Source organism: Macrosteles quadrilineatus, unplaced genomic scaffold (genome assembly GCF_028750875.1).
Source record: "Macrosteles quadrilineatus isolate MER2022 unplaced genomic scaffold, UCM_ALF_1.0 Scaffold_2__2_contigs__length_208266976, whole genome shotgun sequence".
Lineage (NCBI taxonomy): Eukaryota > Metazoa > Arthropoda > Insecta > Hemiptera > Cicadellidae > Macrosteles > Macrosteles quadrilineatus.
Genome location: NW_026542595.1, coordinates 3,486,771 through 3,512,399, shown reverse-complemented (window position 1 = coordinate 3,512,399; position 25,629 = coordinate 3,486,771). Strand labels below are relative to the sequence as shown.

General features: G+C 33.2%; 1 protein-coding gene across 1 annotated transcript in view; it reads right to left on the bottom strand.

The window, feature by feature from the left end:
- LOC128987155 (rotatin) overlaps window positions 1-25,629 on the bottom strand; it is a 91,425-nt gene that overhangs the window by 43,420 nt on the left and 22,376 nt on the right. The window contains exons 6-9 of the mRNA XM_054407892.1: window positions 24,540-24,674; window positions 22,944-23,033; window positions 21,601-21,836; window positions 18,057-18,258 (exon numbers count right to left, since the gene is read on the bottom strand). Coding sequence (XP_054263867.1) covers window positions 18,057-18,258; window positions 21,601-21,836; window positions 22,944-23,033; window positions 24,540-24,674 — 663 coding nt within the window. The remainder of the gene's footprint in view (window positions 1-18,056; window positions 18,259-21,600; window positions 21,837-22,943; window positions 23,034-24,539; window positions 24,675-25,629) is intronic.

Here is a 25,629-nt window from a genome sequence, read left to right as displayed (position 1 = left end):
TTCGAGTCCCGGAAGGTCTAAGATTCGAGTCCCGGAAGGTCTAAGATGCGGGCGGGCATTGCATCACCATAGATGAAGGCTATACAAGCAGGCAATAACGCAACAACTTTTAGAGTTGTAATTATCGAGATGTTTCATTCACTCCAAGATGGTTCACTCCAAAAAGTAATTTTACAAATTATTTGCCTGTTCATTTACTCCACTGTTCAGTCAATCCAATGTGTACAGTTAGCTCTATAAGTAGACTAACAAGTAGAGAATATAATTTTTGAATTTTACTGTACATTTTATACTATATCAACAACATGTTTTATAATTAACTAGTGTCACTGTTGCTCGAAATCGAGCAATTGCTAAGTATTACAGGTGTTATTTTAAAACGAATAACAGTCATATTTTTTTATGACTATAAAAGATTCGACTCAAAGATTATGGAATACTCAAGATGTACATAACAGATCGATATAATCAACATTTCTTGTAAATATCTTATCATTTTTCAAAAGCTGATTTTGTCTTTTAGTGTTTATAACACACATTATTTCTATTTCTTCCCCTTGGTGGTGTTCTATGACTTTCCTATGTTTCCATAGTTTGCAAATCGCCTCTTTCAATGATTACTAAGAAATTCAGCACAGTGTTAATTCAGTTTTCTTTTTAGTATATCAATTTATCCAGGCTCTCTCGTTTTTTCCCATTGTAATAATTACGCCAACCCAAATTCAAATAGTAACTATTTCATTTCAACCGAGTAAGTAAATGTTTGTGGCAAACTAACTAACTGTTAAATAAGCAAACTTATTGACTGTTTACAATTAACATATGTTCTTCTTCTCACTTTTAATTTCTGACAACAGCTGGAGTTTCATAACAATATTTGTTTCCCATGTTAATCTTATGGAGAAATACGAAACTTTAAAGGGCCGCTGAATTTTTATTTCAGGATTAGTGTTGCCTACAGTATTATTTTGAGGCTTCTGATTGGCTGAGAGAACATCATTACCGCAACGATACGATTTGATGCCAAGGGCCTCGGTGGTGTAGTGGGTAGAATGCTGGGTAGATAATCCAAGGGACCCGGGTTCGAATCCCACCCGTAGCACTATTTTTTTGTATTGGATTTTTTCATTATCAACAAGTTTGGTTAGGTTATGACGGTTTAATTTTATAATTAAAACATTATAAAATTGAATTTGACCCATTTATAGTTTTATTTTATGAACAGAAATGTTTTTTTTTTCGATTAAACCTTCATTCGATTTTTCATCATCAGCAAGTCTGGTTAGTTTGGTTAGGTTATGATAGTTTAATTTTATAATTAACAAATTATAGATTTTTTCATTGTCAGCACGTTTGATTGGTTCGGTTAGGTTATGACGGTTTAATTTCATAATAAAAAATATAAAATTGAATTTGAGGCATTTATAATTTTATTCTATGAACAAAACTAATTTTTCAATTAGTAAACCATCATTATAGTCTATCAGAAGCCTCTAAATGACACTGTTGGCAAAATTAATCCTGAAAAACAAATTGTGCTAAAGGGCCCCAGGGCCTCACCCTCTAATTATTTCCCTAAAAAGAAAGTTTCCTGCACAACTTCACGTTACGCTCTTTCCAATGACACCAAGAACATGTAAATCGGTTCAGTAGTTTCGGAGGAGTAGGTAATTGTCACAAAAAACCTGCTTGCGTATTAAATAGGGGAATATTGAACCGCCACGAGTTTTATGACCGTCCCGAGATACTTGAACCGCCACGATCATTAGTGTGGATTATAAGGGTCAGTTTTGCAGGATTTAAAAACAGTTTGAACTGCCACGCGGGTTCTGCAGGTAGCGAGGAAACTTTTTGAAATATTTATCCCTCCCAAGGAACAATAATAATTCAAGCAACCAACTGTAGTTATTAGTACAGGTTATCATTGTACAATAACTCTAGTACAGTTATCATAGTATTATTATCTTAAGTTTTGCCGACCTATTTCCAAGTGTACACGGATTACGTGCATAATAAAACCACCCTGTTTTGTGTTGTTTGGTTTGAACCCTGATGTGCGCCAAAGTATAAATCGTACCACCAAGTATAAACCGTGCGACAAAGTAAGTAAATTCAGCAATTAGCAGCTTTCTGTACTATAAACAGTGCAAGGAAGCCAACTTTGTCGGGTGACTGTAGGAAAAATCGTTTTCACCCTTATCAACTACACATCAAATATATCACGGATTTTGAAATGTGATTATTTTTACAGATGACGGACAATATGGATACAATTGTGGACTTGAGAATTGCGGTCAATGTAACTCAAAACATGGTTCCTCAATGCATTTAAAGCTAACTTTTAAATAGTTTTAAGTTGTCATAACTAGTACTTAACATGGTAATACAATTTATTAAAAACAGCTATCTTATCGAAAGAGTTGTATCAGTTTTGTTCATTAGGTCGTTAAATCCTGGAAAATAACTGGTTTGTTATACATTTTAGTTGGCTTATAGTTGGTATATATTTTAGAGCCAAGAATTAAACAAGCCTGGAATAAATATAACAAACATTAAAGTTGAACATTCCATAGTTGATATAAGCTTGTTATCAATAAATAATTCGTAATAGTAAAGATGCAAATTGTTTGTTGAGGATTTAGGCAAAAACAAAGTTTACCTGCTTACTGCATACTTATGTTAACAGTTATGTACAAATCTAGACGTATAACGAATACCACACCGTCTATACTATGCGTGAATTCTCCGGGTTGCCGGAAGTTTTACCCCCAGTAGATATTTTAAGATTTCAGAGAAATGGCGATGTATGGAATGGAATTTCAACCCCTCCTCAAGTAAAATTATTTGTGTTGCCAAGTCAGAGTTTTACCCCCTGTATACATTACTTAGGTTTAACAAAAATTTCGATGTATAAATAATTCAAAAAGGAGGGATAAATAATTCAAAAAGTTCCCTCGCTACCTGCAGAACCCGCGTGGCAGTTCAACTGCTTTTTAACCCTGCAAAACTGACCCTTATAATCCGCTCTAATGATCGTGGCGGTTCAAGTATCTCGGGACGGTCATAAAAATCGTGGCGGTTCAATAACAGCCATTAAATAAGTACGAGGTGTATGCCCGTCCTACGTACGGGAATTCAGTAGTCAGTTAAAACCGTGTACAATTCAGATCAGCTAGTTTACACATATAAAGACAAAGTTTCTTGCAGTTTTAATGTGAAAAATCATCTTGTAAACAAATGTTGTGTGACCAAATATGTTTTATTCCATCATAGGCCTATACGATATGCATTTTAACTCCGATAATTTTACAATAAAACAGCAATTCTGCAATTTTTACGATGTGAAAAGCGTTGAAGTGAGATTTGCAGCCGATTCGCACAGACGCACACTGATAATAAGTAGCCTACAGTAGAGAGAGTAATAGTCAATTGAGAAGTGTATAGACCTAGTCAACGATACCGCCTTCCATAGCATACCTGCCTCTTCCATAATTATTATCACCACAATACAACTACTATACACAATTTCCAGTAGGTCTGAATAGAAACGACCTAAAATAAAATGATAACTTACTTACTTACTCCTGTGGCCATTGGAAACCTAGGTGGTTTTTGGCCTCGCCAACCATGTGCCTCCAAGCTCTTCTATCCTCTGCCAGCTCCAAGTCTGCTCCCATTCCTCTCAAGTCCTTCGTCACCTCATCAACCCATCGCATTCTTGGTCTACCTAGTTAATGGTCTCCTTCCTTCTGGTATACCTCTGAGTACCATCTTTACCATCTCTCTCTCACTTCTACTGTTAATATGGCCCATCCATCTCAACCTCCTACTCTTAACTATTCCCACAATATCTGGTTCACCATATAATTCTTTTAACACTCTATTTTTCCTTATCCTCCATGCATTTCCTTCTTTTACTGGTCCAAAAATTCTTCTCAAAATTTTGTTTTCAAAAGTAATAAGGCGCTTCTGGGATTTTTTGGTAAAAGACCAAGTTTCTGACCCGTATAGCAATACAGGTTGCACTATAGTTTTATACATTCTTATTTTAGTGGTTTTTGATAGCAGTTTGCTTTTGAATAATTTTATTAAACTCCAGTATGATCTTTCTGCTGATGTGAGTCTGCTCTGAATTTCTATTTCTTCTCTATTATTGTTTGTGATCATCACTCCCAAATACTTAAAGATACTAGTTTTCTGGAACCTATAGTTTAATACTTCTAAGTGGTCTTCCTCGTCATCTTGCCTACTTATTTTCATGTAAAATAAAACGATAATATCCAATAAAATTCACAGTACTCATAATTTAACTTTGGTGTCCTAACATCAAAACTAATCGTCACACCTATCCTTTAAATCAATTTCACTGCATTAATTGCTAAATAAGTAAGTGTAAACAAAGAAAAGTAAAAACAATAACAGTTTGTTTTGAAACAGCTGTTTGGTTCAAATAACATTCATTTGAAAAAAAGAACTGGTCACATGTAGCAGGAATATAAAAAGTAAACACGCTAGTAAAGCTAATGACGTAATTGTCAATGTTTATTATCCATACCGTTATCAGTTCTATCCTTGATAATTACCCACCCTCATTGAATAAATGTACATCGTAATTTCCCATATTAGTTAATTTAAACTACAATATATTCATAGTTGAAATAAAAGTGATATTTTCATGTTTGGGGGCGCTTATATAGGCACCCCCAAACGTAACCACAACTGAACAAGATTTCATAAAAGGATGGTTTGTCTAATTGCAGTATCCTAGGTCAATGTTGACGTTGTGTTCATCTATGTCATCCATCTGTTTATCTTTGTATAAAACCCTGCTGAGGTTGTGGTGGTAATTTAAAATCGTGATTCCTGATTATTCTTGATCTTCTTTTTATGACATCAATATTATCAATTCAATTCAATTATCAATCAATAAGATGGGGACGCCACTTAGGTGCGTATTTCCGGGCCTTATCCAAACAAAGTTAAAGCAGACAAACATTAATTGTAAACAAAAAGCTACTGTACCATGAAGAATTAAAACATGTAAACATTGTTATTTTTCTATTCTTTCTTCTTTCCTTGAAAAGTGGAGTAGTAAAATAATTTGCATTTATCCTTTTTTATTAAGACTCGTATACAGAGCCTCGATTTGTACTGTGGTTTAATTAATTTTGGTCTAAACTATTTTAAACTGTGGTCTAATTATCTCTACTAATCTTACTTATTTCCTATAATCAATGACAAAATAAGAGTAAATAAAATAACCTCATAGTTCCATAGTTTATATTTAACCAGCTGTTAGTTAAAACAAATAATTATATTGCTCTAAAACAAATCGAAGATTACAAAGATTACTTTAAAAAAAAAATTTGAACATCCTAGTATTTTACTATGTATAATTTAATTAATCTGTCATCCTCTTACAGAAGAATTGAACGTATCAATGATTAATTCAATTCAATTCAATTCAAATATCTTTATTTGTTTTTATGTACATTGTACAATAAATAGTGTCAAAATAATTACAATAAAAATAGTGTCAAAATAATTACAATAAAAATAGTGTCAAAATAATTACAATAAAAATAGTGTCAAAATAATTACAATAAAAATAGTGTCAAAATAGTTGAACAGGATAAAAAACAGCAAAACATGAGGAATGGTTATAAAAACAACAAATAGGCTACATTTTACAAATCTAGTAAGTTAATTTATCATAGCGACTGAGGGAGGTGAAAAAATCGTCAAAAGAATAAATTGCTAAATTTATTAAAAACTCTTTCAATATTTTTTTTAATTTGTTTGGATCTGTTTCTTTTTTAATATTTTTTGGAATAAATTTAAAAAATCTATTACCTGCATAGGATGGTTTCTTTTCAAAAAATTTAGTTCTATGTGGTTGTACATTTTCTTTCTTATTTCTTAAATTATAAGAATGGGATTTTTCTTTTGGTTCCGAATATATTTCTTGTTTTTTTGCAATTATTATTGATTCATATATATACTGCCCGTAAACAGTTAAGATTTTTAGGTCCTTAAAATGCTCTTTAGCTGACTCATCACGCTGCAGCTTAAGCATGATTCTAACCGCTCTTTTTTGCTCCTTTAAAATGCTATCTAGATTACATATTTTTGTTGAGCCGTAGAGTGCTATGCCAAACGTGATGTGTGAATGCACATGTGCAAAATATATATTTTTTAAAGTTTTTAAATCACAGTAAAAAGACATACTTGATAAAGCATGAATTCCGGAATTAATTTTACTTAAAATTTTGTGGACATGTTTATCCCAATTCAAGTGCTGATCTAGTGTTAAACCCAAAAAATTTGTACTAATTTCTTCATCAATATTTTGTAAGTTATAGCTGATTGTTATTGGCTCCTTCTGTCTATTTTGTTTTGTCTTAAAATTTATAAATTTAGTTTTTTGTAAATTCATCATCAAATTGTGGTTATTAAGAAAATTTCCAATACTTTCCAATTCTACATAAGCGAACATTTCTGTTTGCTCTATTGAGTTGGATGATATAACCAAATTCGAGTCATCAGCATACAGACATAGTGTTGAATTTTTATTATATATTAAAGAATCTTTCATTCCACATAGATAGCACAAAAAAAGCAAGGGCCCTAATATTGAGCCTTGTGGCACTCCGAAAACTATTGGCTTATAAGTTGAGCATGATTTAATAATTCTATTGTAATTTGTCAAGTGAGTTATTTCTACGTATTGAGATCTTTCAGTGAGATATGACGTAAACCAATTAAGAGTTCGTTTTGCTACTCCTAGTCTTTGAAGTTTTTCAAGTAAAGTAGAATGCCTAACACTGTCGAATGCCATAGATAGGTCCATAAAAATACCAGTTGTACATTTTCCCTTGTCAACCGACTCAATTACAGTTTCAATAAAAGATACAGCAGCACTCACAACCGATCTTCCATTCCGAAATCCATGCTGGTTATCATCTAAAAGATTAAATTGTTCTAAAAATTTGGAAAATTGAATGTATACTGCTTTTTCATATATCTTAGAGATAGCAGGGAGCACAGATATTGGTCGATAGTTAGATACATTTGTCAAGTTATTTTTCTTATGTAAAGGTATTATTTTAGCTTGTTTTAATTTCCTTGGAAAAATTCCAGACACAAAAGAGGAATTTATTAAGTGGCATAGAATTTTACTAATGTTCCCTTTTACAGCCTTAATTACTGTTATAGGGATTTCATCATACCCACTAGAGTATTTATTTTTCAAAGAATTTATGATTTTTTCCACCTCCCTATCATCAATTGGATTAAGTTCAAATTTTGGCTTTATACACATACTAGTTGTATCACAAAAATTATCATTAAAATTTACATTAACAAGACTGTTCTTACTACTTAAATCTCTAACAGTGTTGGCAAAATGGTGATTAAATATTTCAGCGATTTTGTTTGGATCTGAAACAATTCCAGAATCATCTTTTAAAGTTATGTTATTGAAAGTCTTCCTCTTGTTTTCCCCAACTTCAGAGTTTATAATATTCCAAACTGTTTTTTGAATATTAGTAGCTTTAGAAATTTTTTCGTTGAAATATTTATTTTTAGCTTGCCGAAGCTCACATTTATATTTTTTCTTTTCCTGATCCAAAAGCAATTTTAAATTTTTGTTTGTTTTTCTACGGTATTCTTTTGATAAATTTATGATGTACCTACGTTTATCTTCCAATTCTGAAGTTACCCAATTCCTTTTTTTTTTCTTTTTTGTGATTAACAATTTAGGGAAAGCTAGATTAAAATAATAGTTTAGTATGCTGTAAAATGCATTGTATTTTGATTCAACATTAGCATCATAAACATCAGTCCATGTTTCCTTTGAAAGTAGGTTTGAGAAAAGAGTTATATTTTCAGGAGAAAATTTGCGCATTTCTTGTTTGATGGATTGATTGGTGTTTTTTATAGAGTGGTTGAAATTAAGTTTTAATAATTGCCCATCATGATCAGACAGAAATGTTATCAGACCTTCTACCTTTATACTGGAGGTTTTTATATTTTTTACTAAAAAGTTATCAATACATGTTTTTGAACTTTCCGTTACTCTGGTTGGGAAATCAACGAGGTACCTCATATTATGTCTTTTAAGTGTTTCTTTTAATAATCTATGTTTACTGTCATTTTTCAAAACATCAATATTTAAATCACCAGCAACAATTAATTTATCACATTTATTGCTGAAGTAATCAAGTAAAACGTCTAATCTATCTGTAAAAATAGCTGCATCAGAATTAGGTGATCTGTAAAGACCTATGATGATAAATTTTTGTTTATTAACCTTCCAAGTGCAAGCACAAAATTCAAACTGCATTTCTTCTAGCAATAAATTAGATAAAGAATCTGGCACAGTCACCTTCCGCAACTCAAACCCCTCTTTTGCTAGAATAATGACCCCGCCCTTAGACTTTTTCCCCCTTGAAAAATGAGATTTTGTATTATAATAATCAATATTTAATCTTTTAATTTCCTCGTCTTTCATATCATGTTCTGATAAAATTACTAATCAATGACAAAATAAGAGTAAATAAAATAACCTCATAGTTCCATAGTTTATATTTAACCAGCTGTTAGTTAAAACAAATAATTATATTGCTCTAAAACAAATCGAAGATTACAAAGATTGCTTTAAAAAAAAAATTTGAACATCCTAGTATTTTACTATGTATAATTTAATTAATCTGTCATCCTCTTACAGAAGAATTGAACGTATCAATGATTAGCATTACACATAATATAAATAAGCAACCCTAAGTATGTCTTTACATTTTTATCCAAATGCTGAATTTGTGACACAAAAGCTGAATGTTTACAGCTGTTATGTTAAGCAAATTATTTTATGCTAAAAGCTAGTTTAGAATCTTAGCGTCGGCTGCTAGACTTTTTAAAAATTAAAACTTAATTTCTAAAAAACTGGGACCCTAAACTAAATTTATGGCTTCAACATTCCCTAGTTCTCAAAATTATCTTTCTTTCAACACAAAAATCATGAAAATCCGTCCTAGTAGTGGTTGATTTAGAATCGTGAAATAAAAAAACACTGTTTCGTTTTAATATTATAGATAACTAGCTGTACCCACGGGCTTTGCCCCGCTTAACTTCATAAGGATTCGCTTCGCATGCCTCAATCACGTCCTGGTTGAAGTTCGTTCGCTACGCTCACTCACCTTCAGGTTGGAAATCGTTCGCTGCGCTCACTTGTTTTCAGGTTAGCTCGTTCGCTACGCTTACTCGCCTCCAGGTTGATGTTCGTTCGCTACGCTCACTCACCTTTTGGTTGCAAATTAGCTGTTGTCATACATTTAAAAAAGTCATCCCTTTTATCGTTTATAATACAGTACTTTTATAAAGGTTTTTATGTTTTAATTTAACATTTGAGAATTTAAACGTTGTTAAGTGCACAGGTGTGCTGCGATTGGGGTTTAATACATTTGGACTTATTCAAAAGTAAAATAGTTTTCTGTGCTGCAATCTGGAGAAACACTGTGGCACTATTTCAAATCATGACTAATGCTAATACAGAATGTTGTAGTTATTCAAACGTACAAAACAGTTGGTGAAAGTAAACATCTGCTTTTAAATTATATTTATTTGTAAACATTCTAGATCAAAAAGTCTGACATTGGCCCACTTAAAACCCTCTGGGGCAGAGCCCTTTTGACGGATCTGCACCAAACTTCACTCGAACCATCCTTGAAAGATGCTTAATAATGCCTGAAAGTTTCATTACAATCTGTCGAGCGGTTTCGGAGTCCATAACGTATATACACATATATATACATACATAGTTCCTCTTTTATAGATATAGATAGATTGTTATCCTATGTTGGCAATAAGTAAACATCTAACCATGTGTTATTATTAATAATTAGTGTTAAATAAGTCATCAACAACATTACACATTTTGTATCAATCAATTATGTATTGTAAAATAAATCTTTTCAAATTAATCAACCTTTTTCAATTATCAAAGTCAACAAAATACGCGTGCATACACAAGGCCACGACAAGTTATAAATTGAATTATTTGAATTGTTATTTGATCGAATGCACATTAGATTGAACGATCAGGATAATTTAAATGTATAATAATCTGAAACTTAAATTCCATATCCAAGATATAGAAGTACAGTAGAACCTCTTTAATCCGAACGTCCACTAATCCGAACCCCTCATTGCTGTACTCTACACACAGTACAGTAGTTCTTTATTGTGTAGGTACTGTATTTAATTTACAGTACTGTTTATTCATCATGTTCACTACTGTAATAAACACTGTATTTTACTTTATAAAACATTTTTTCACTTTTCCCAAAATAATGTTGGTCAATTTTAGCTATTGTTAAGTAAAAACAACAATATGTTCTGTAATCCGAACTATTCAATAGTCCGAACTACCCCTGGTCCCAATTAGTTCGGATTAAAGAGGTTCTACTGTATGAAAATGGGTCGAGTGGAAGAGACAAACTAACTCGAAAAAAAGTAAAAATTAATGCCGATGCCCGATGCTTAATGTCAAATCTGTGGTGCGTCCACCTTTAGTTTAAGGCCAAAACTATGAAAACCGGTTGGGTAGAAGAGCTAACCCTACGTGGAAGATAAAAACCAATAATTTTAATAGATGGCAATAATTGGTTTACCATCATGCATACATAATCTAATCATACGTAATAGTTTAACAGCTTATTGTTATAGTGTTATTTAAATTAATTTTCTTTGGTTAAATGTTGTTGTTAACAATTTGTATTTGTCTTTAAAGTGCATTCCTTATGGTGTGTTGTTCCAATGTTATGTGCTTAATCTGTACCATTAATATTTGTGAGTTAAGTGGTGTATGGATTTAATAACCATTATTTTACAAAAGGTCGTCGTATTAAAACGCCAACGGGCTCTGTAGCTAGTTTACCATGAAGCGCATAACAGATCGTCCAAAAAATATTTGATTTATAAGCTTTACAAAATTGTTTAGAAAGTAATGGCACACTTTATGTTTTTTGCGTCAAACTTAATAGGTTCCGGGTCTAAGTTTTACCATGGGTACGGTAATTACTTGTTCCCGACTTAGCAAATTCGGTAAGGAGCAGAACCTTGGGAACGTATCAGGTTATCTATTTAAACATTTTTACATAAAACGATGAATTTAATATTAATTGTAAAGAAACTAGAACAGTGTAACATGTATATGCATTATGAAGTTATGTAATGATTTATTCTGAGCTATAGCAACTGTTATGGCCCAGCAACTATGCCAGTAACAAAAATTAAAGTATCCAATAGTCAATGATATAATATAAATAAGGGTTTTTTTTATATCTCCATCGTACTTGTAATAACGAGCTAGCAAAAAAAAAAACGTGAGAGTTATTAAAACTATCACTAAGAATATTACAACTCTAAAAGTTGTTGCGTTATTGCCTGCTTGTATAGCCTTCATCTCTGGCGACGCAATGCCCGCCCACATCTTAGACCTTCCGGGACTCGAATCTTAATAATAAATAATATAATAAATAATAAATAATTTATATGCTCATTCCAGGATAGTTTATTATCAATATGAAGATCCAAAAATTTTGTAGTGACAGCACTATTTTTATTATTAAAGGCAGAATCGTGTTTCAATGTAAATTTTATTTGTTGAGTTTTACAGTCATTCAACAGAAAGCCATTGGCATGAAACCATTTGGATGCGTTTAATTTTGTGACTTGGACTAAATTTTGAAGTACAAGTTGGTTATTGTTTCCATGAAAAAAAGTTGTATCATCCGCGTAAAGAATAGTTTTGTTTTAGTATTTATTGCCATTGGAAGGTCATTAATGTAAATTAAAAACAGAAGTGGGCCAAGGACTGATCCCTGTGGAACGCCCCAAGTTACTTCCCTTTCAAGCATATTAATGTGCATTAATTAAGCACATTAATTTATTAATGTGAAAAAAAATCCCAGGCTCGTGCCTAGCGTGGACATAAGTCCCTAAAAAGCTCAATAATATATAAAACCAATTATTCAAATATTTAAACAAACTAAGAAATATATTATCTATGTGTTGGAATAGATATCCCTGTACGCCATATCTTTTGTATAAAAAATAGTTTGTTGCTTGTCTTTATTTATGTTATTTTCAATAAATCATTCGAATCACTACATAGGTTTAACTCTGCTTAAGGCAGCAAACATATAATTGTTTGTGAATAAATACTGGTTTATTAAGATAGCTTTGGTCTTGTGCTTAATGGTGATAAAAAAAGACTTCCCTGATTGGAATTTTGGAAATTGTCTTCATCAAATATGAAAAAGCAAATAAAGGTGTGTTGAGGAAAGCTTAGTTCTTGGCCAAACCCGCTAAATTAGCATCCCTACCCAGTTAATATTTCTAAGTTTATACTCCTTTTGTTAAGGTTTAACATCATTAGTGTAAAGAAAAAGGCATCCCATTGACCAAACTTAACCCTAGATTTTTTCTGATCAACATAACAAAACTGCAATTAGTTTAAGTTTATGTGGTGGTATTCTTCTTAAAGGTGCGATTGACGTTACATATTCTATCAAATTAGGCCTAATCATCGTTATACCTGGTTTTAAAAAGAACACCGACCAGCCCCTAAACTAAAAATGCAGAAAACTATTCGCTAGGGGTCTGCGGTGCACCGAAAAAGTCGGTACGGTACAAGCGTACAAGCTTAATTACCGTCATCGGTTCGGTACAGCATTTTACACGTACAAATTCGGTTCAGTACAGACTATTATAATAATAAATTACTTTCAGTTTACTAGACAGTTGGTTCCGAGCACATAAAAGTCTTATCAGATGTTTGTTTACGATCTTCATAATTTATTACTAGGGTGATGATGCAATAAAAACCCCATTAGCAGTCCCAAATCCATTAGCATTTTATCACAACAATAATTGTTGTATTCAAGTACTTCTAGGAACTGTTGAGTTTTATCACTTTTATTTCTTTACGACTTTCTCCAATTCTATTTTATCATAAAAATAATAGTTTTATGATGACTGTTAAATGTTATCTCTAACTCGGTCAGTATTTTCGTGGATATTCAATTTGCCGCTGGCCATTGCCTACTGCCATAAAACTGTTTATGGCTACATATTAAACTTGTAACTAATCTACAATCTTATTTTATAAGTTTAAATATTTGTTATAGATATTTTATCTTTCTATTGACAACCACAAGCATAGTTGTTGTTGTTTGCATAATCTTTTTCATTATTCAAGCCTACTCGGTCTCAAATTATGTCATTGCATGTTCTGTATCTTGTCTTATATTGTTAGATGTGGCTGTTATGTGGCCTTATATTGATAAGGCTTAAATGTTTTTTAGTTTCCTGTTTTTTTTTGTGTTGAAGGTACTTTATGCAATTGAAATCTTATGAACTAGATACTGTAGTTATTTTGCTACCCTCATTTTAACCTAATCAATTTATATATAGGCCCTCCTAAATAATTAGGTCCAGGCCTGGGTCTTTTGATTTTGGAAGAGCTTTAAAATATACTAAGAAAATTGGATTAAGCCTGAGATAAACTAATGATTGATATGATTGATATTGTGGACGTTAACTTTGTAAATGAAAAGACAATAATCTTACTCTGAGATAATCCAGATTTTAGTTTCAGAAAAAAAATTTGCAAGAGTTGTATCCATCTTATAACTAGTTTTGAAGCTGATAAAAAAGATGCTCTTTGCCATTACTTCATCATAACCTCCAGTGAACAGCTGGCAACTACACTGTCATCGTACTGAATGCTTTTATATGTTTTTAAAATTTTTTTAAACAACTAGACATTGTGTTGGTTGGAAATAATTTACCAGTTGTGTGAAATTATCTTGTCAATAAATGTTTCAAACATGTTTATTCCTCAAAATACTCTTATCCTATTTTTAAAACCACTTTTATCATGGCTATTCAAAGTATCTCAGAGTAAAATAGGTAAAGCCTTTATCTTAACTGTGATTTTTCTTGACACAATCCTCGTAGTAGTAAAAGGTTTATTTTAATAATGTGTGGTAGGTACAGTAATTGTTGTTAGAAACCATGAATGTAGGATACTATCCATTTTCATAGTTATGTCAATGTATTAAAGTTAAAAATAATGGTTTAAATACAGTTCTGAGCAGAAAACCGCAAAAATACGGGTAGCCGCGTACCGTACCGATTTTATACCGAGAACCGAGGTACAAAATATTGTACCGTACCGAACCGTACCGACCTTAAATTATCTGTACCGCAGACCCCTAAAATTCGCCCAATACATCATCGAAAATAAACATGATATGCTAGATATAAATGATGGTCTTGATATCCTTCATTACTGCGGGAAAGGAAATTTATTAAATACTCTGGAAAAATTTGAAATATATAAAGAAATAAAAACCAAGGACAGCACACAAATTTTGAATGAAAAACTCAACCATGAATCTCATTATATTTTCAATACTCTCCTCCGTCACTACAATAGACCAGTATAAGCTGTTGATAACGCAGACGACAGCCCAGAGTCAAGTCACATGACAACATAACATTCAGTCTGCTTCCTGCCATGTTCACGGCAGTGCATGTAGTTGATAGGCCTATCACTATAGTTTTTTTTTTATGTTTTGTGTAAAATGTGTGTTTTATTTATTCTGACGACACATCAAGTGGATCCTTTTGTTTGCCTGACGATGGCGGAGATGCTTAAATAGCCGTCAAAAACATATGTAGCTATTTCGACACTAACTTACACGTTAAAGATTGTCTGACAAGGTATGTTTAACCATTATTTGTCATATTAACGCAATACTGGGGCTATGAAAATGAATCTTAATTATTATAGGTAATGTTATCCCTGGTTTTATATAGGCTAGTACTTTGCAGAATTGACTGGCAAATAAGTAATCCAAATGTTAACATTGCTTGATGATAAATCACGATCAGCTGTATTGCAGTAAACAAAAATCAGCAGTAAATGGCTTCTAATGCTATTTTTGTGGAGAACATTTTACGTTTTATCTTGTTTTCTGGTAACTTTATGGGAATTCTGCTATTTTTCCAGAGTCCCTGGGTCAAGACCTTTAATTTAAGACCCCTTCCACTTTTCTGCAACTTACCAGATGTCCACAATTTTCTGGTAAAAATTTTGTCTTACAGAATTATATATAAGGATGTGTTAATTGTTGTAGTTTACTTCTAGTCGATTTGTACTAATTAAATACTTTTACTTAAACTATTCTATCTTGATAAATTCTTATTTTCATGGTTTAATGCATGGCACAGTCTTTATTTGCATAGTTTGGGGTGACCAAAGGCTTTGGTTGTTTCAACTGTTTATGTATTTAACATACAGGCACTGAAATTTAACTTTTTCAAACAAATCAACAAGTTTTGTGGTATCTACCATTATCAAAAAAGCCTATCATGGCTTATACACAAGTGATAATGCCTGAGCCTTTTCCTTCCATTCCAACCAACAAAATGGTCATTTTAGAAAAAACGTTATGAAAATTTAGAACAATTAGTGATTTGGATCAATCATCTGAAGAAAAACAAGTGAGTACACTCATAGAGTGTCCCGTAACTCTCTGGACATATGTATATAGTGTTATTCCTTAGGTCAAGACAAACACATTTCACCATAGGAACATGGGTCTGTGGTGCCTAGTTTTCCATCTGTCTGTGTTTATAGGTTTTTTACAAAAAAACGAATACCGTAACTCCTAAACGGTTTGAGATACAGCGTTGATATTTTGAAAAAATTTTAATCTTATTAAGACCTATTATCGTCAGAAGTTATACTAAAAAAAACCTTAACCGTTTCAAAATGGCGGCCATTTAAAATATTTGATGCCCAATTTCACGAAAACCGTTAACTTTACAAAAAAATCGCAAGAGACAAAAAAGTTAGTAAATTTTATGTGGTTTTCAATAATACCTTATTTGTTAAGAATTGATAAATAATAACAGAGAAACGAGTTATTTTGGTAATGTATGACCACTTTTCTCGGGGTAACGGATTTTTATCCCCCTGTAATTTTACCCCCTGGGCAAACGTGACAAACACAAACCAGGGGGTAAAATTCCGGCCGCGAACTTTTGAGTTTCGCGACATCAGCTTGATGGATTAAACGCGGAATTAAACATATAATTTCACGGTTGTGAATTTAATCAGAACACATCAAATTATAAAAACCTAGAATGTACGGCCCGGATTTTTACCCCCGGAATTTTACCTCCAAAATTTTACCCCCCGGATTTTTACCCCCGGATTTTTACCCCCGGAATTTTACCCCCCGGAATTTTACCCCCTGGCCAGATATATAAATTAGTGAGAATGATTACTTATCTTCATTCAGTTTTAATTTAATAGTAAACATTTTATTATTAAGTAGCCTATCTTAATTTATTTGTAACATAAACTAATCGAACAGGTTTTTAATTTTAATTTTGAGATTCGTGTATCAGGATTCGATCTTTGAAGCCAACTGTTGTTATGATCAAAATAAAACAGCGAATTCTGTTAACTTAGTTGAGATTACAAAATAAATAAATAAAGATAGGCTACTAAATAATGAAATGTTTACAATTAATTAAAAACAGAAATAAGAAAATCAATCGTTCAATTTCTAAAATCGGCCTGGGGGTAAAATTCCGGGGGGTAAAAATCCGGGGGTAAAATTCCGGGGGGTAAAAATCCGGGGGTAAAATTCCGGGGGTAAAAATCCGGCCCGTACATCTTCAGTTGTCTAAACGCTAGATATATGGACAGGGGGTAAAATTCCGGTTTACATCGCTAATCTAATTAATTTATCACTAATCTTTGACTATTTTCATTAGACTTCCAAATCCGCGGGGGTAAAATTTCAACAAATCCGCGAACAAACTTTTGGCCACTCAGGTTACTACGTCATAGTGACGTCAGCTTTGCCCAGGGGGTAAAATTCCAGGGGGATAAAATTCCGGCGACCCCTTTTCTCCATTTAAACAACATAAAAGGAGTATTAGCATTGTTTAAATGGCGAAAAGTGGTCATACAATACGAAAATAACTCGTTTCCCTGTTATTATTTATCCATTCTTAACAAATAAGGTATTATTGAAAACTACATAAAATTTACTAACTTTTTTGTCTCTTGCAATTTTTTTGTAAAGTTAACGGTTTTTTAAAATTTTGCATCAAATATTTTAAATGGCCGCCATTTTGAAACGGTTAAGGATTTTTTAGTACAACTTCTAACCTCGAACGATAATAGGTCTTAATAATATTAACATTTTTGCAAAATATCAACGCTGTATCTCAAACCGTTTAGGAGTTACGGTATTCGTTTTTTTGTAAAAAACCTATAAACACAGACAGACGGAAAACTAGGCACCGCAGACCCATGTTCCTATGGTGAAATGTGTTTGTCTTGACCTAAGGAATAACGCTATATACATATGTCCAGAGAGTTACGGGACACCCTGTATATGCAATGGGCCCAAAATCAGAATAAATTAGTGGGTACTTCACGTCAAATGTCGTTTCCGCCGGTTCTTGGCAAAAGAAACGGAACCGAATAACATAACATCAGAAACGATATAATTGGTTGAGAAATTGTAATTGAAACGGATCACAAACTACTTGTGAAAATCTTCTCATCTTAGAATTTGGATGACATTACTCCTTGCTTACACAATAAGGTTAACCTTTTGACTCCCACAGGCGTGTACTCGCGTCCGCACAGTAGCTCCGCCGGTAGCCCACGGGCGCGTGCAGTTTGAATTTGCCGCGTCAACTACAACTGCAGGAGGAAGAATAATATGCCGTGTTTGGCCCCATTCTATTCGGGGAAAAACGCTGATTCTCGTGGTATATTTTGTTTTGCGCTAGCTTGGCATGCATCACTGCTGCGATAGATAATAAATCTCTTAATTTTTAATAAGTTAAAGTTGATAAGTTAATAGTCTTCAAGCAAACTAACAACAATAAAAAACTGCAATAAAAGTATTGAAAACTCCAAATTATTATAATTTTATCAAAATTATTTTTACCCTCACCTCAAGTATGTTGGCAAAGTTAATAGCAGTGGCATGAAGTTCAGGATAATTTACTACCAGCATTGGGTCAATAATTGAGAAGCAGAGAATGTCTTGGAGTTCAGTTGGTAGAACAGCTGATGCCATGTCTACTGGCACCAAAGCATCTACGATTTGTAAGGTCACTGCAATCACATGCACTTCAACAACTGTATCACATGTCCTGAAAAAAAAAGGTGGCAATCAAAATAAAGATTAAAGTTTAAGTGAAAAATTTGTCTTTGTCATTTTTGAATTTTGAAAACCATTGAAACTTCTCTCAGATATAAACTATTATTCATTATTTTCATATGAAAGACGAATATAGTTTATTCAAGAAACCTCTCAAATATTTATGAATCTTAGATACAAGTCTTGGTAGTCATATCAAATCAATCAATATTATTAAGTCATATACAAAACACAGTTGCCAAAGAAAGGTTACCCAAGACGTAACCATTAATAAACATTCCAATGAGAAAGTTTTATGCCACTAAGAAAATTTTACTTAATTTTAAATTTTATAATACAGCAAGCACTTAAGAAGAACTTCAAACAGTTTGGATAGCTAAGTTTACAAGTACATTTTGCATTTCGCCTTTAGTACTTTATCAATCTTAAAAATTCTTTATTGTTCATTGTTGTTGTTAGTTGTTGTTGTTTTTACAATTGTGTGTACAGTGTTGAGAATAATAATTTTGACATTGTGTATTTATTTACTATGATAATTTCAGAATATGCTTGACTTTGTGTTCCTTGAAAGACGGAAAAGGTAATAAGCTTTGACTATTAATACAACTTCTGTATCCGATAGTCAATGGTAATAGCCTACCAGAGAAGAAGTTTTTTTAGTGATTCCAGATGTGTTCACCAACAATGAGAAAATGGTGGAACTGGAAAGGCTGGTTTTCCGCCAAATACAGCTGCTGGATAGGGAACGTCGTGCAAGTCTTATAGGCCTATGCACTAAGTTTTCCTTTCCAAGTTCAGTTGCAAAGAAAACACCTGTACCTAATCCTTAAGTATTGAGATTAGGGGTCTGCGGTGCACCGAAAAAGTCGGTACGGTACGGTACAAGCTTAATTACCGTCATCGGTTCGGTACAGCATTTTACACGGTACAAATTCGGTTCGGTACAGCCTATTATAATAATAAATTACTTTCAGTTTTCTATCGTAGTCAACGGCAGTTGGTTCCGAGCACATAAAAGTCTTATCAGATGTTTGTTTACGATCTTCATAATTTATTACTAGCGTGATGATGCAATAAAAAACCCATTAGCAGTCCCAAATCCATTAACATTTTATCACGACAATAATTGTTGTATTGAAGTACTTCCAAGAACTGTTGAGTTTTATCACTTTTATTTCTTTACGACTTTCCCCAATTCTGTTTTATCATAAAAATAATAGTTTTATGATGACTGTTAAATGTTATCTCTAACTCAGTCAGTATTTTCGTGAATATTGAATTTGCCGCTGGCCATTGCCTACTGCCATAAAACTGTTTATGGCTACATATAAAACTTGTAACTAATCTACAATCTTATTTTATAAATTAAATATTTGTTATGGATATTTTATCTTTCTATTGACGACCATAGATATATACAAACTTTTGTCGTGATTTTAATTTCAACATCAAAATACAATATTGCACAATCGTGATATTTTAGGCCATTGACCTTTATTATGCATCCGGTATTGCTGTTTCAGAAGAGAAGCAAGTTGATAAATTATAAATTGATATTCCCGTAGTTAAAAAGAATTATTTTATAAACCTATAAAACAAAATCATAAAATCTTACATAAAGATAACAATAACGGAAATTGTAAAAAGGGTATAAAGATAACAATTCTTTCTCTTTGTTCTTCTATTTCTTGGGTTTCCCTTCATCACGCATTCAACAAGTTGCCATGGTTACTAATCACCCATGTCGTTATCAGCTTTTGTGACATAGCGCACAGCAGGTGGTAAAACTTGACGAAAATCGGTAAATTTTTACCTATTATTTAATTACCAATGAATGTACGGTACTACTTTATTGGTATTTGGTATTGTATTAATAATCGGTCCAAATGGCAGATTTTTGTCAAATTTTACACCAAATTTATTGAAATTTCAAGGTGAATATTAATAAAACAATTATTACCAAATATTTGTATTCATTTAAAAGATTGATTTGTGGTATTGGGTTCCCCACTGAGTGCAGCCGAGCGGCACTAATGAGGGTCAGACCTTCTTGGGGGTGAACAATAGACGGCTTATCAGACCCTCCCCTCCCCCGTGGTCTGGAGAAAGCATGTAAACAAACTATTGCACAAGCGTGACTTGACATTGAGCTGCTTCAACTATAATTTTGTCAAATGAACTGTGATGTTTCAAAATCAAAAACAATAATTTGGGACCATACTGCTTAACACTAATGGACTGCAATTATTGTTGAACATACAATCCATTTTTAACAAACTAAGATTATACGATTCAAATACAATTATAAAAATTATCTTGGTATTTTACTTGGGGCAATGAAGTTATGTAGGCTAGTGTAATTCTCGGTTCATCAAGGTTCTACTGAATTATGTTTGGCAGTGAATAAGTGTAGAATGCAATTTATAAATTCAGGGATACACACCTTTTACACAGTTAAAAAGTCTAATTGCCCAACATCAAATCTTACTCTGTGATAATCCAAATTTTAGTTTCAGAAAAAACTTTGCAAGAATTGTATCCATCTTATAACTAAACTAGTTTTGAAGCTGATAAAAAAAATGGTCTTTGCCATTACTTCATCATAACCTCCAGTTTTTCATTGTCATCTGCTGTGAACAGCTGGCAAAACTACACTGTCTTCTACTGAATGCTTTTATATGTTTTTAAAATAAAAAAAAAAACAACTAGACATTGTGTTGGTTGGAAATAATTTACCAGTTTTGTGAAATTATCTTGTCAATAAATGTTTCAAACATGTTTATTCATAAAAACTCTTATCCTATTTTTAAACTACTTTATCATGGCTATTCAAAGTATATCAGAGTAAAATAGGTAAAGCCTTTATCTCAACTGTGATTTTTCTTGACACAATCCTCGTAGTAGTAAAAGGTTTTGTTTTAATAATATGTGGTACAGTAATTGTTGTTAGAAAACCATGAATGTAGGATAATATCCATTTTCATAGTAATGTCTATGTATTAAAGTTAAAAATAATGGTTTAGATACAGTTCTGAGAAGAAAACCGCAAAAATACGGGTAGCCGCGTACCGTACCGATTTTGTACCGAGAACCGAGGTAATTAATAATAATTGTGCCGAACCGTACCGACCTTAAATTTTCTGTACCGCAGACCCCTAATTGAGATGGTGCCAAAAGAAGCTAAAAACCCAGCCTCAAAATGTTAAGAGTTGAGTGTCAAGAGTTTTTGTCAAGACAAGTATTTTATTTTTGGAAAAGTGTTAAATAAAATTTGGTAAAAAAACTAATATATGTGGTTCATCTTCAAAATGCCTAGCTTAGCCTGAGCACTCACACACTCCGTTTGACTAAGGTGGTGAGCTCGTCCAATAGTGTGTGAAGCAGCTGGGACAGGCGAGGATGTGTGAGGAGAGTGTGTGTGTCAGGAATGACTGCTGACAGCAAATGCAGAGTGGTCAGAGTCAGAGGGGAGGCTTGGGGAGTCACTCCTACTAGTTGAGCAGCGGCAGACAACACCATCAGACAGTACTGCGGGATAGGCAGCGGTTCTGTTGCAGTATTCATGCTCATCTGAGTAGAGACAGGAAAAGTTATGATATAGTTTACTAAGCATTCTAGTGTTTAAACATTAAAAAAACTGTATATCGTTGTTTTGGAAACTTTGGCCTATTGAGTTTTAGATTTCTCACATGAGAAATGTTGAGTCCAGGATGACAATTAATTGGATATGTAATAAAAGGCCACATAAAATAATACTGATATTTCCTTTTATTACTTTTTTTAACTTTTTTCTCTTCGACCTTCTCGATGAAGAAGTTCCGAACGTAATACAGTATCAGTGTTATGTTATTTACCTGTTGTTATTGTGTTGCTATCTATTACCACTCTGGACTCACACAAGCTAGTTGAAATATGCCCCTTTGAAAAAAAACCTTGACCAGCCAATTAACTTTCCTCTAATATACATTCGGCTTACCTAGTGATGTTAATGAGAAGTCTTAGATCTTAATGGTGAAATTTGAGGTTGTGTTTAGGCCTATATATCGAAATTTGATATATAGGTTTAAACATTATTGTTGTAGTTTTGTTTAGTAACATGAAAAAACATCAGACTGGTGAATTCACAATAAGAAGTGTACTAACTCATAGAAGCCAGGGTGGTAGCTGTTTTACTTTCATTGAGATGTGTAACTGTAAACAATTGGGAAAGTGATTATTCCACCTATACCAGTTGCCTGGACACGTTAAGGTATGTTGCTACTTTGGGAGGGTTGTTTCAGTAAGCAAGTAAGCTACTATCCTCACTACCAGTGTACATCCAGGTAGTACTGTGAACTTCAACAAATGAAGCAGTGAAAGATAATACTGCAAAACATTGACCGATAATTATAATCTTTGTAAAACACAAACCAGGACATAATGACTTTACAAACATTTTAGAACTGTAAACAAACTGAAAATAAAAATATAAAAAAAATAAATGGCCCATTGAAACCAAACACAATATTACATACTGTAGGCATTTTAATAGAATTTTAGATGGTACTTGATCTGGCTACAGCAGTTTACTAGATAAATAAAAAAATAAAGAGAAAAATTAATCCACAATATAGTTGGATTTGGATTAGGTCTATTTGATTTAGGCCTATGTTTCTGTAGAATGTAAATTTTTCTAACCTGCAAGACACTGCCCCCTGACAAGGATCCCTCAAGTTGATATTGCTGAACAACATCTCTGGGTGTGCTACCTCCTTCACTCTCATACGACTGTGAAATACAACAACTGGTTAACACCAAATAATGTCACCACTTTCATATTCTTTTAAAATTCTAAAGTAGCTACAGAATGTTTAAAGGAAATCAAATCATCAATTTTTATTTTTACATCTATCTATACTATTATAAAGAACAGTATATCTGTATGCATGTCTGTCTGTGTGTGTGTTTGTATGAACTAAACTCAAAAACTACTGAACCGACTGGGCTCAAATTGGACAAAAATAAGGCTACAGCTCCAAGTATACATAGAGAACTATTCCCGCTTTGAAATTGACCTAAGACTTTGCCCTGCGAGCTTTGAAAGTTCTGAGGTGAGAGTTTTAAAAGTAAATATTGATTGGTCTCCATGGTAACAAAGAACAAGCAAAAAAGAACAAAGATGACGTCCCCGCTGGAGTCGATGATGATGTATATACGGCCGAGGAAGATAATCAGAATTTTGCCGCTGTCGTGTCAGTCGATGATGATGTCTACAAGATCTCTGGAGACGCGATTATGATGTCTACTAAACAACCGCGAAGACAATGATGTCTGCTAGACCGCCATAGATAATCACAATTTCGTCCCTATCGCGGAAGACAATGATAATGTTAACATGACAGTGGGAGGCGATGTTGGTGTTTTCTGTTAAAGCAGATTGATATTCCGATTTTTCCGTGACCATCAAAGACAGTGATAATGTTTCCGTGACTGAGGAAGATATTCAGGATTTTACAGTGATCTTAGAAGATGACGATGATGTCTCCACGACACGACGGTGATGTGTCAATACAAAAATTTATTGATTCTCGATACCAATATTAATGTTTGGTCAAAAGCACTTTTTACTTTTCCTGTAGCAGCAAACCTAGTTACTTGTTAAATCTAATGTTATTTAGATGAGGAATTTATATTTCTTATTCATGGAAAACCTATATATTAATAGACAACCATGTTCCTTGAAAACCTTTTTTCTCAGCTTGTTTGCATCACAGAGAAAATTTACGCATACTGTAAGAAAGATATTTACCTGAAGGTGTGCAAAATCCATTTATAAATTAAAATATGCTCAAAAATAAGCACAACAAATAAATTTAAAAATGAACATGGGTCTTATGGGTTGCCATGCTGGTGACGAAATAACAACAAAATATATAAACAAAAAACCAAGCCAAACGGGAAAAAATCTTTATAACATGTTTTATTTATAGCTGGGGTGAAAACAGAGAAGTTTGCACAATACATATTTTTGGTCGAGTTTTTTACCATGGGGGGATGTCTAGTATTATATTAAAATCCAATCGGGCAAATTTAAATTTGATTTATCTGTGAAATTCACTTTGTCTGCAGATTTGTTGCAGCGGGGGTATTTTAAATTAATATGGTTTTGGTTCAATGTTGTGCGGGTAAGAAGGTGTTAGTGTAGTTTCTTTTAAATGGAGCGTGTAGTAACTAGTGTGTAATATATTCACTGCAATCTAAAGATACCATGAACCACTGGACACTGGACATTACCTGATGCTTGTTGGAAGTGAACTCAAGCTGAGAGCAGAATATCAGCTGGTCTAGTAACAGCTGTGTGAGAGCGGCCAAACACTCAACTGCTGCACAGATTGTGGCAGATGGTTTTCTTAGCAGAGTTATCAGTTGCTAAAGAACAAAACAGGACACAATATGAAATAAGTGGTCAAAACCTATTTTTCAATGTTTCATTTACAAATTGCGATTACACATATACACAAATTTACTCCACCTAACCTAGCCTTGATTCGTCCAGCCACAAAACATGCTAGCACTGACGATTGTGTGGTCTATGTAAAGAATCAACTTTTCCCTTTAGTATAGTAGTTGTGATGTAAAAACATCATATTTAGTAGAGGTGTGCGAGTACTCAAATCTTCGAGCTTTTTGGTCGAGCTTTTCATTATTCGGCTCGGCTCGAGGCATTTTGAAAAAGCTCGAAGTTCGAGCCGAGCTTTTAATACTAAGTCAAAACTAAAAAAACACTTAATTTGGGTCGTAATTGAAAACAATGTTATCACAATTCTACGTTGTTCATGCATTCGAGGTTTGATAAGCACGAACCTCAGCTCAGTCAAGACGCAATGATTATCGATCGTAATTTTGAGGAGATAGGAAAGAGACAAACTACCACCTATCGCGTTGTCTTTCTAACACAGCTATTCGTATCGTAATATACAACGCAGTGCGAGTGCGTGATTGGCTCGTCGCTATGACGACACATGGTTGCCGTGACAACCTACAGTGCGCACTGAGCACTGCGCCTTGTGTGGGAGGGGAGATTATACCAACAAACTATTTCAGGAATTCTATTTTGGGATGAAAGATAAGGAAGAAACAAAAAGTGGTCACATGTGCAAATGTAGTGGGCGACACAATAAGGCTGTAAACGAGTATCGTCATGTTTGTTTACTTTTTCAGATTCCTTATCAAACGCCCCTATCTGCTATCTCTCCTTCTCTCTCTCTCTCTCTCTCTAACAATGTACTGATTAAACAGATTGTTGTTGACGACTTTTCTACTTTTAAGTTTCCCTGCGGTTATTTTAGTTCAATCAAACCCATAACCTTTCTAATGTTTATCA